Source organism: Colobus angolensis, unplaced genomic scaffold, assembly GCF_000951035.1.
Source record: "Colobus angolensis palliatus isolate OR3802 unplaced genomic scaffold, Cang.pa_1.0 Scaffold280, whole genome shotgun sequence".
NCBI lineage: Eukaryota > Metazoa > Chordata > Mammalia > Primates > Cercopithecidae > Colobus > Colobus angolensis.
In genome coordinates, this window is record NW_012116044.1 from 1,152,719 (window position 1) to 1,165,194 (window position 12,476).

The window sequence follows — 12,476 nt, forward strand, 5'->3', positions numbered from 1 at the left end:
AACCTGACCTTTCTCTCTGGCTGCCCTTAACGTTTTTTCCTTCATTTCAACTTTGTTGAATCTGACAATTATGTGTCTTGGAGTTGCTCTTCTCGAGGAGTATCTTTGTGGCGTTCTCTGTATTTCCTGAATTTGAATGTTGTCCTGCCTTACTAGGTTGGAGAAGTTCTCCTGGATGATATCCTGAAGAGTGTTTTCCAACTTGATTCCGTTTTCCCCCTCACTTTCAGGCACACCAAGCAGACATAGATTTGGTCTTTTCACACAATCCCAAATTTCTTGGAGGCTTGTTCATTTCTTTTTCCTCATTTTTCTCTACACTTCTCTTCTCGTTTCATTTCATTCATTTGATCTTCAGTCACTGATACTCTTTCTTCTATCTTTCTCTCTGGCTGCCCTTAACATTTTTTCCTTCATTTCAATCTTGATGAATCTGATGATTATATGTCTTGGGGTTACTCTTCTCGAGGAGTATCTTTGTGGTATTCTCTGTATTTCCTGAATTTGAATTCAAATTCAGGAGAACTTCCCCAATCTAGTAATCTGCCTTACTAGATTGGGGAAGTTCTCCTGGATAATATCCTGAAGAGTGTTTTCCAACTTGGTTCCATTTTCCCTGTTGCTTTCAGGTACACCAATAAAACGTAGGTTTGATCTTTTCATGTAGTCCCATATTTCTTGGAGGCTTTGTTCATTCCTTTTTTTTTGTCTAATCTGTCTTCATGCTTTATTTCATTAAGTTGATCTTAATCTCTGATATCCTTTGTTCCGCTCAATTCATTCAGCTATTAATACTTGTGTATGCTTCACAAAGTTCTCATGCTGTGCTTTCCCGCTCCATCAGGTCATATGTTCTTCTCTGAACTGGTTATTCTAGTTAGAAATTCCTCTAACCATTTTTCAAGGTTCTTAGCTTCCTTGCATTGGGTTGGAATATGCTCCTTTAGCTTGGAGGAGTTTATTACCCACCTTCTGAAGCCTACTTCTGTCAATTCATCAAACTCATTCTCCATCCAGTTTTGTTCACTTGCTGGCAAGGAATTGTGGTTTTTTGGAGAAGAGACGTTCTGATTTTTGGAATTGTCAGCCTTTTTGCGCTGGTTTCTCCCCATCTTCATGGATTTATCTACCTATGGTCTTTGATGTTGGTGACCTTCAGATGGGGTGTCTGAGTGGACATCCTTTTTGTTCATGTTGATGCTATCACTTTCTGTTTGTTAGTTCTCCTTCTAACAGGCCCCTCTGCTGCAGGTCTGCTGGAGTTTGCTGGAGGTCCACTCCGGATCCTGTTTGCCTGGGTATCACCAGCGGAGGCTGCAGAACAGCAAAGATTCCTGCCTTTTCCTTCCTCTGTAAGCTTTGTCCCATAGGGGCACCCACCAGATTATATTCCCTTTTCCTTTTTGTTTTAATCCTTTGTCCTTTTACTTAAAATATGTTTTTTGTAAACAGTGTGTAATTGGGTTTGATTTTTATTTTATCTTACAATCGTTTTTTTAATTGGAGTTTATAGTTCATTTGTATTTAATGACAATGACATAGAGTTTGGTTTAAGTCTGCCTTCTTGCTATTTGTTTTCTGTTTGTCTCATTGTGGGTATTTTCCTTTTTTTGCCTTTATTCCTCTCTTCATTCTTTCTTGCCTTATTTTTAGGATTATTAGTATTATAATACATTTTCTTCTTTATTGCTTTTCATTTATACAGGTTGAACATCCTTAATCCAAAAATTCAAAATCCAAAATGCTCCAAAATCCCAAACATTTTGAGCTCTGACATGATGCTCAAAGATCATGCTCAAAGGAAATACTCATCTGAGCATTTTGGATTTCAGTTTAGGGATGCTTAAGTAGTAAATATAACACAAATATTCAAAAATCCAAAATAATCCAAAATTTAAAACACCTCTGTTCCCAAGATTTCAGATAAGGGATACTCAATATGTATTATTTTAGGAGTTACCTTAGATTATAACATGAAGCTTTGACTTATTGCCATCTATCTTAAATTCATTAGTTTAACACTTCCCCGGTAATGCAAGGATCCTGCAACATTCTAATGCCATTTATTATCTTTTGCCCTTACTTATTTTGTCAAATATTTTACTTGTGCATATGTTAAAATGCCCCAAGACCTATTGTCTCCTTAACTAGTAACTTTCTGTCTACACTGTATAGTGCTCTTTGTTTCATTTTTACACTTCTGTGCTTCATTTGGATTTTTTTCTTCAGCCTAAAATTTTAATTATTTCTTTAGTACTTCTTATGGTTCCAGTCTGCTTTTACTCAGTTTTCTCAGCTTTTGTTGCCTGAAGTGTCTGTTTTACCTTTTCTAAGGAATTATGGTGCAGAATTCTAGTTTGCCAATTTTTTTTTTTTAAATTAAGTATGTCATTCCATTGTTTTCCCAACTTTCATATATTTTGCTGAAATATTTGCTGACAAATATATTGTTGCTTTGTGAAGGCAGTGCTTTTTTTCAGTTAGCTGCCTTTTGTCTTTACTTTTCAGCAGTTTAATTGTGATTTGCCTATGTATGGATTTGAGGGTTGTCTGTGAATGTGCTTTGCTATTGCTGTTTTGTATTTATTCTGCTTGGATTTTACCGACCTTTAATATGTAGATAGATGTCTTTTCATTTGGTTAGGAAAATTACCAGCCGTTACATCTTTCACCATTCCTTCTTTCCTCTCCTCTTGTTTTTTTCTTTTTTTAATGACTCTGATTACCTGTCTGTTACTGTGTTCTTTTTTTATATACCTTTTTTTTCCTTTTGGATATTTTTTATTGTCTTATCTATAGATCACTAATACAGTCTTTTGCTACATCACTAATACAGTCTTTTGCATACATAGTATGCCATTAAGCACACCTAGTGATTTCTTGATTTTACAGGTGATATTTTTTAGTTCTGGAATGTTCCTTTGATTTTTTAAAATATAATTCAATTTTCTACAAAAATGTATCTTTTCATCTATTATCTAGATACGATGCTTTGTTTTCTTGTACATATTATATCAGTTAAAGTCTGTATCTTATAATACACTTGAATCCTATGTTGGAGGTGTTTATTGTTTCCCCCTGCCGCCCAACTTAATTTTGAGAGAGAGAGAGAGGGAGGGAGACAGGGAGAGAGGGAGAGTGTGTGTGCGCGCACATGTTAGCAGGTCGCATAATTTATTTATTTATTTTTTTTTGAGACAGAGTCTTGCTCTGTCACCCAGTCTGGAGTACAGTGGCACAATCTCGGCTCACCTGGTAGAAGAATGCCTCATTGAGCACTAAGGCCTTAAAACTGCCCAAGATAAGATTTAATGGATGAGATGGGAAAAAAAAATCTTCCAAGTGAGGTATTTAATGAGAAGGGTCCCTTTTACTTCTACTCTTTAGCAGTTTTGAAGAGAGGAACGACTCCTTCAAAGCTGCTGAAGAGGCATTCTGGTTGCCCATGTATGTTTTTAATTGTATGTTGATAACGTTTTTTCCCTTTGTTCTCTGTCTGGGGTCATCATCATCAAAAGAATCTAAGTAATCATAATTTTTATAACTATTGTTTCTGTAGCAACTAAGTACCACAGCCGTTTGACCTCACAACATCTTGCCCTCCATCTGCATTTCATCCCATGCTACTATTGATGATAAGTTGAGTAATCATGATGCTACTACATCCCATAGATTTCTCATTTCCTATTATCCTTGTGTTCCTTGAATATGTGGACAACCAGTCCCAGAATCCTATTTTGAGGATCTCTTTTCTGGGACTATTTCTGATACAATTACTGTATCTGAGTCCCAGCAGGAAACAGATGGCATACTCAATTAAAAGGAGGATTTAATAAAAGGACTATTTAAAAAGCTATGGTCAGAGTACAGGGAAACTGCAAGGGATGGTAAAAGTACCCTGGAGTTGCTAACAGCACACGTACCACCCTCCCTAGGTTTAAAGAGAGAAGTGGAAGGGAAGATTACCAGAATCACTCAGAAGGAAAAAGTATCCAGAGTGCCACCTTGAGGTAATCTGGGTTCTTTGGTTGAGAGGCACAGCCATCCTGGGTCTACTCCACAAGGAGGGAGTCGGAGGAATCTCTTATGTTCCTCAGAGTTCCTACCAGCGCTCCCCAGTGGCAGGACCCAATGGAAAGCCAAAGGGCAGGGAAGACCTTTGATGTAGGCCATACAGGTGAGCCTCCTCATGGCACTGGGCAAGTTGTAAGATAATGGAGAATTCGTAGCCACACCAAATCTATGAAGAGTTTCAAGAATGTTTGTGTTTGGCATTTTGTTTAAGAAGAAGGAAAATATAATCTACTAAGAGATATTCTCAGACCAGAACTAAGGGTCTGATCAACTCTTAAAAGGACAAAGCAAGGACCTTTGAGAAGTCTACATCCCTGTTCTACATATTTCTTCAGAGGAAGAGTGACTTTTGTAAGCATCTTAGCCATACTGCAGTTCACACAAGTAACTAAGAAATATTTAAATGCTTACTCTGTGCTGTTTCCAAAATAACAAATATCCAGGCTTGTTTATATTTATCAAATTTATTAAATAGTTTTATTAACCAATCTACATATATATTATATTTAACATTCAACATAATATAAATATTTTGGGATAAATAATTTAAGTAAAACCATTTTAGAGCCCTTAGGGCTTACAAAAAGAATCTTAAAAGATCCGTATTTATAATCTTAAGATTAAGAATAATAGTTACAATAGGTAACAAAACATACATTCAACAATAAATATAAAATTTAAATAAATAAATAGAAGGCCTGGTATGTTTTAAGTGGGAAGCACTTAATTATCAGGTCAGTGTTGAGATGATGCTTTGACAAAAGGTAATCCATCTGTTCAGAAATTCTACAATGGTTGCTGTCTCATCAGCATATTCACACATCAGTGTTGTTTCAGATCCCTGTAAAAGAAACATGTTAATTTTTTAAAGTACAGAGTAGTTTACCTTATATATCGTTATTCCCAATTGAAGTCTTATAGGCCTGTTGCCTTTATTTTCAAGCTTACCAAGCATATTAATTATTTGCAGTTTCTTGAAATGATCAAAATGAATGCCAAAATTACATATTTTGTTATGATACCAAATGATAGTAACATGGAAGCTGAGATTTTCCTCATTTGTTAATTCAGTCAATGAACACAAAAATTTTTTCCCTGAATTGGGTGCAAATAAACATTTAAATAAAAACAGATCTAGACAAATATTAAATGCTGGATGTGAAATAAACTTGATCACTTTTCCTCTGAATATGTACCTATATTTGTTTAAGTTAAATGTATGAATTGATATGCACATTATACTTCTTTTCTAAATCTTGATTAGAGTCTCCTATTTTTCTACTGAAGTGAATCTCCTTATATTTTCCCCAAAGCAGAATAGAACTAGCCTAGAACTCCTTATATTTTCCCCAAAGCTAGGACATGCTTCTGTTTGGGAGAAATTTGTGTGAAGAACATCTTCATAAATACTTATACCTACCCCTACCCCCTCATAGTATCAATACAGGTGAATTTACCAACTTTTGAAAGTTTAAACATTGGAAATTTTGTTCTGTGGACTGGCTTTTTAGAAACTAGGCTCCTCTGCTGAAAGGAGCTATTTAAACGCTTCCTCTAGTTGATAACCTAAGGAGGAAAATATAAAATGATACTTAAAAGGCAGCTTTTCAAATTTGAAGTGATTCCTACCCTGGGAACAAAAAGCAAGTGAGATAGAGTGTTCCCTTTAAATAAGTATTCTCTTTAAATAAACTGTTATAGTGTTCGGTACCCTCTTAAGCATAATTATTTAAATATTGTAATATCTTGGGATTTTTTTATTTTAAAAAGTGTTTGGCTTTTGAAACACAGTTTTCAGATTTTTGCATGGTTTTGTCTTAAATTTGTATCAAGAGTTAAGAATGAGTTTTCTGATGTTAACTATTTTAGAGTAAAACTCTTGCCATAGATAAGGAACGGAATCTATCAGTGTCTAGATGACATTGATCTCAGTGTATTTTTTTAATTCAATTGAAACAGTCCACTAATAAGTGATTCATTTGGACACAACTGGAGTTACTTTTAGAAATGTCTATTATTATACTTATACTGCTTATTTAGGATACCTATTAACTCATGAATTTTATACCTTAGCAGATGGGATATAAAAAGAGAGAAGGGAATGTCTTTTACATCACCTGAGTCCCTTGCATATTTTATGCTTCCTGTCGTTTTAAAAATACTTTATTCTGAAAGTGGGATTGCCTCTAAAAAGGTTGTTAGTTTAGTCCACTGGCCATTTTAATGGCTCTAGTTTTTTTTTTTTTTAAAGACAAATCTCTTATGGGTAGTCCTTCTATCAAATGATAAGGAAACACCATTTGAAAAGCATTTCAGGTAATCAGTATTGACTATTCCAGTAAATAATCTGAAGGAATTGAAAAATATATAATAAAATCTGTCTGCTTTCTATGAAACTCAATTCAGTACCTTCTCTCACTCCCAGTTTTGTGTTAATGTGAAAGGTGATAGAGTTTGGGATGAGGCTTGTCCTTTAGTAGATGGTAGGTGCAAACTCTGTAGCTTATACTTCCCAGTTAGTTTATCATCTAACATTAGAAACGATTCATGTTCACAGTGTACTTAAAATGTAGGCTAATTACATGCATGGGTACTTTACAAATACCAAAAATGTTATGTCACTTTAAAATGTGGCACTTTTCCCCTTCCATTTTTTTTTTTTTTTTTTATTTCCAGGAGAACAAATAAAGTAATGCCTTACCTTTAGTTCCAGAACTATTACGTTGATATTGCTGATTAAGTCCTTGGTATCTCTTAAGTGAAAGTTTTTGCTTTGAGCTAAATTTAGCACTTCCTCCAGAGGTTTGAGTTCTTCTTCTAGACACTGAAGATGTTTCAATTCTGTGGCCTAGAATAATAATTATCATCAGCTCAGTTTCCACAGAGGTCAGAATCAGAAATTAATTTCTAATTTATTTTATTTGGAGTAGCAGTATGTAGTTTTTACCATTCTCTCTGTTCTCAGTATCACTGTAAAGATGGACCAGTAGAGTTTACATTATAAAACTGGAAAAACTAGGGCTCAAGTATCTATGACTAGCGTTAAGTGATAGTTGACTCACTGGTGTTAGCTTAATTTGGCTTTGCAAAATGTTAGCATTTCTGCATCTAAATGCAAATTACAGATGTAGGCTGATTACTTTTCCAGTCTGCATAGAAAATCATTAGAACCAGATGAGTTAGAACATGGAAATATAAAAATCACATTCTATGATTATAATATTTGATAATCTAAGAGTTAAGAATCACAGAATGTTAAGAGACAGAAGGAACTCTTGGATGCCATCTATCACAATCCCGACATTTTACACTAGGTAACAATAATCATGTAGTAGTGGCTCTCAATATAGCCTGGAGCAAGACACATTTAAGTGTGTCTAAATTTTTACTTTTCTACAATCACTACATTAAGATGCATTTCAAAAATATTTGTCCCAATAAAATAAAAGATTATAGTACTTTGGAATGACTTTTGGACAGGCCTCCTGGTTCTATATTATATATAATATTTCATATTTCTGTGGTATATTATAATTTAAAAGAATTTTCTCCAAAATAGGCCCATTTACGTCTCACAGTCATCTTTTGAAGTAGGCAGTGAAGTATCATCTCCATTTTTTAAATAAGGATGCCAAATCTCAGAATTTTACCACATAAGTAGGTAGAGCCAGAATTAGATTTCAGTTCTTTCTCATTATAGCATTAACATAGCATCCTTGGAATCAAATATTTTTATTAGTTTCTAAATTCTTTTGTAAATGTGCAGTGAGGGTTAAACAAGCAAATGAATAGAGTTTATCATTACTTTTGGTTTCAAACTGTTAGATTTCCGTGAATTCTACCACCCCCTAAATTACACACATAATATCGTCTTTCTAACAATCTTTAGTGGGAAAGGTAGGACAAGACAATACCAATCCCCTGATATGTTCATCTATTGTGCTTTCAGTTTGCCTCTACAAATTCTACAAATTCGGGGTTAAGTTTTTGGCATCAACAATGAGGAGAAATTTTCTTCAGGAAACAGCATCTAGTGTCTTTATGTTGCTGGAGTTGCATTATGTGGCTCTGTTTAAACTAGAGTAACATCTGTAAGCTCTCTCCTTCACATCTTTCAGAAGAGTAGTTTGAAGCAGATTTCCCTTGAATTAATAGAATTTGAGTCAATGGGATTGCATCTGTGTCCGCTTAAATCCTATTATTTTCTGGGCTTGGATTCACCCTGGCACAAGCCCTTTCTGGCACCAAATTTTGTTCATTCTCTCTTAACTGGCACAGCTACTAGGTAGCTTTGCACACCTAATGTAACTTGGATGATTATGCTTATGCTGTATCTGAATCCAAAAACCACCTAATGAAGCTTTTAATCTTGGGAAATAAGTCATATAACATTGTAAGTCTCAAGTTCTATTGGTAAAAAGATAAAAATCCAAAATTTCACTTTGTATTTCTCAGTAAGAATTTTATCTTTAATACTACTAATAATAGCTAATGCTTATATGGTATTTACCTTATGCTAGACACGGTTCTGAGTGCTTTACATTTACTTACTAATTCTCACAAAAGTGTATTAAGTATATACAATTATTCATTTAAGTAGACATGAAACTGAATCACAAAGAGAGCAGGTAATTTGCCAAAGGTCATGAAAGCTAGGACATGGCAGAGCTGAGATTTCACTTCAGATATCTGGCCCCAGAGTCTGTGCTATTAGTTAGTGTTATGCTGCCTCTCACTTAGAAACCTTTCCTAAAACAAGAAAAGATTTTTTAAGTTGGGCTTCTTGGAAATAGATTTTGGTATTTTACATACTAAAATGGCATAATCAAATATTTTAGACTTTTACATTTTTAAATGAAACCATAAGTCAACATTTTTGTTTAAAATTGTCTTATCAATAAAGTGAGAATATTATTTTTATGTTTCCTTCCCACCCCCACCAATACACAAATATATGTAAAAAATATAGGTAAAACTATTTTAATAGAGGCTTCATTATCAAACTTGGGTTTTCAAAAAAACAGAAATTAAAGTTACTCTTTACCTCAGATAAGCTGCTGTTAATCCCATCTGTGCAATTTTTCATACTACTTTGAATTTTATTAAAACAGAAATTGAACATAAAAAATTGTACTTACCTTCTTGGGCATGTAAAACTTAAACGTGAGCATCCTGGTGAGTTTGGGATTCTTGTAATTCTAAGAAAGTATAATACATTGTTAATTAAGAAATGATCTCCAGCTAGATTACTAAATGTAATAATTTTAGTAAGAAAGAAATATACTTACATTAATTCCATTCAAAATCATCTGTAAATCCAGCAGTAAATGCTCCAGTTGTAGCTGTGTTTTCTTTGTAGAACTTGAAGTAGGTGCACTGTTTGTGACAAGTGCAAGACTTAGTGCAATGCAAGACAGGAGTTGCATCCTGTACATTGTGGCAGGAGTTGAGGTTACTGTGAGTAGTGATTAAAGAGAGTGATAGGGAACTCTTGAACAAGAGATACAATTTATACTGTTAATTCTGGAAAAATATTATGGGGGTGTCAAAATGTTTTACATATTACACATATTTTCAAAGACTTTACCTGTCTGAAAAAACATTACCTTCATTTTTCCTCTTCTGATGACTCTTTGGAATTTCTTTAAACCCCCAAAGACTGATTGAATGGATGTAGGTGAAATCCCTCTTGGTTATGTTAGCCCACACTTAGGTGATAGCTCTAATTCATGCAATTAACGCCTTCTGTATGAAACAGTTTTTCCTCCTTTCTTTAAGGGGGTGGGGATACAAAAGTAACCATGAAAATTTTCTCTTTGTCATAAAACTACACTGAACATGTGAGTAGCATATTGTGGTGGACAAGAGCAAGAATAAATAGATGAAAAGAATAAATGTTTAGATTTGTTGATTAAACAGGAAGTATATTGGTTTCCTGTTTCAGAATGGTTTTACCTTTTTATCCACACAATGAGCTAATTGTATACAATAAGATAGATTGCTTCTTACATTTCAGCTAGAGAAATACTAAGATTAGAATACATAAAATGCTTATTGAGCTTGAGGTACTATTTTACGCTGTTTTAATTTTAAAATGTTTATATATCTGTTTAAGTCTCTTAATATCTATTGTACGTTTTTTAAAGGGTGCGATTGTTAAATACTCAGAAAAAGGTTTGCATTCAAGGATACTGATGCTAGTTTTATAATAGACTTTGTATGTGTTATGTGTAAACCAGTCCATGTTTCTCATTTTTATGTCTTTACCTCTTTAATAGATTTTTATTTATTCTCTAAATCACCTGGGACACTATGAATGTAACCATAATAGTTATGATCTTTTTTTAGTCAGACTGGGATATTTAGGACAGGAGTTCATTCATCCTCAGTAGCATGCACAAACTGTCTGAACAATTGTACGGGTATACACTTTTAATTTAACCTGGAGACACTTGAGGAGATCCTCTCTCAGAGAGAGTCCTTGTAAAGCTTCCATTCTACTGCCTTATTTATTTCTTACCTGACCTTTTTTTTTTAAAGATGATATTGTCTGTGTTTTTGTTTGTTTAAGACAATATTGTCTGGTCTTTAAACAGACATTTATCTAGCACCTATAATGCCTTCAGGTATATAGAAAGAGAGAAAAGAGAACAGTGTACAGGCAGGCATTTAGTCTAATTTAAGTCTTACAAACTTGTGAAATGATGGCTCCTATTTTTCAGATTAGAAAACTGAGTCTCAGAGAAGTTAAGTAGTTTGCTCTAGGTCACTCAGCCCTTATTTTCAGTAAGGGGCAGAACAAGGATTTGAAAAGAGAATGCTCTGACTCCAAAAATCCGCTCTCTTACCATTTGTATTTTCTCAAAGAACCTGATTTGTAATAGGGAAGATACATGCATACACAAGTGTAGTCCTGGGTGATAGGTGATTGCCCTCCCAAGGGAGGTGGATATAAGGAATTTTGAAAAAGGAACAATTAATTTAAACTGGATTTTGAGGAGGGTGCATAGGCAGGAATGATTAAAGCAGTCTAAGGAACAGTCAATTGTAATCTTTTACAAAGAACAGAGAAAAATGGTTCTATAAGTTTTCTATGCATTAGGTAATGTTCGGAGAACATAAAACAAATTTAAAAATAAAGATTGTAGTCCCTCAAGTAGAAAAAAAATGAAGAAAAGGTCAGATTAGGGCCAAATCTCAGAAACTCTTTATTATGAAAAAATGCAAAATGTCTCTGTACATTTCACATCAAAATCACATTAACACTGTTATAAGGGGAAGACTATTTGGTAGTCTGTGTGTCATTTATTTAATATAATAAAGTGCAGCTGTATTATACTTGTTTTGCTTCTCTAAAGAGTTTCAGTGTCTAATCCCAGCATCATCACTCAGGCCTTTACCCTTCCAGAATGGAAGAATTCAGGCCCACACATTTTCCTATGTGGGGGCTTTTCCAATGAGGTCTTTGATGTTCTCCAGTCTTGATATTTATATTTCTCTGGCTATTTCCATTAGAGAATGGGGCAATATATGGCTATATTTCTGGGACCCTGTAGAAAACTGAGTTCTTGGACCCCTAGTATATCTCTACTATTGCACAGTAGGCACCATTATAGAAGTTGGCTTTTTCATTTCTTTCTTGAAATACGTGGGGGAAAAGCTACATTCACTGTGACATACTTTCGCTTTCTCAACGTCTGACACATCAGCTGACTTTTCTGGTTATAGTGGCAATAGTCAGTAGTAGACTGCTAACTACCACGTGTGTCATACCTCCTGCTTCTCCTTTTACTATGCAGAATTTTACTATTAAGAAGCTATTTTTAGTTGCTTAGTATTGTTTGTGACAGCCTCTTAGACTCAAGAGTGGCCAAAGCCCTTTCGAAAGGGCAGCCCCTGTCCCTGAAGCTGCCTACCTAAGAGGTTGCTCAATGTGTTGCACATATTGTCAGTCCATCAAAGCTGACTTTCAAGGAGTCTGCTTCCCATAAATTTCTTCTTTCTGACCCTCTTTCACAGTTTTGTAAAACTTTAATTTGGTCTGTAGCTTGATGCCTATATTAATTCATCTCTTGTCCGTTTCTGTAAAGGCCTCTTGGCGTTTTCAAGATTCAGTTCTGTTCCTTTCAAATTAGGAATATATTGTTGGACAATTTCCATACCATCCAGAGATAATTCAGCTAGAAGCTCTGTGTTTCCTGTGAAAATCTGAATGACCTCGGACATAGGTTGGTGATGCATTTGTCTTTATCAGCCCTATGGCCGTCCATAATGAAATACCACTTTTGTAAATCTGTTTATGATCACAGTTATGTCTCTGTGGTGTGTGCTCTTCCATGTGGCAAATTTTAGTAATGTTCACAACCTTTTGGGATTGAAGAATTATTTCCCTGGTACTTTCA

The 12,476-nt window shown here is 34.6% G+C and overlaps 1 protein-coding gene across 1 annotated transcript; it reads right to left on the reverse strand.

Moving 5' to 3' along the window:
* Positions 1–4,522: 4,522 nt before the first annotated feature.
* Positions 4,523–9,794, reverse strand: IL2 (interleukin 2). The gene is made up of 4 exons (XM_011948617.1): positions 9,363–9,794; positions 9,213–9,272; positions 6,776–6,922; positions 4,523–4,915 (listed from the first exon to the last, which is right to left on the reverse strand). Exons 1-4 carry the CDS (start codon positions 9,507–9,509, stop codon positions 4,805–4,807), a joined length of 465 nt encoding a protein of 154 aa, XP_011804007.1. The 5' UTR covers positions 9,510–9,794; the 3' UTR covers positions 4,523–4,804.
* Between the last annotated feature and the right edge of the window lie 2,682 nt (positions 9,795–12,476).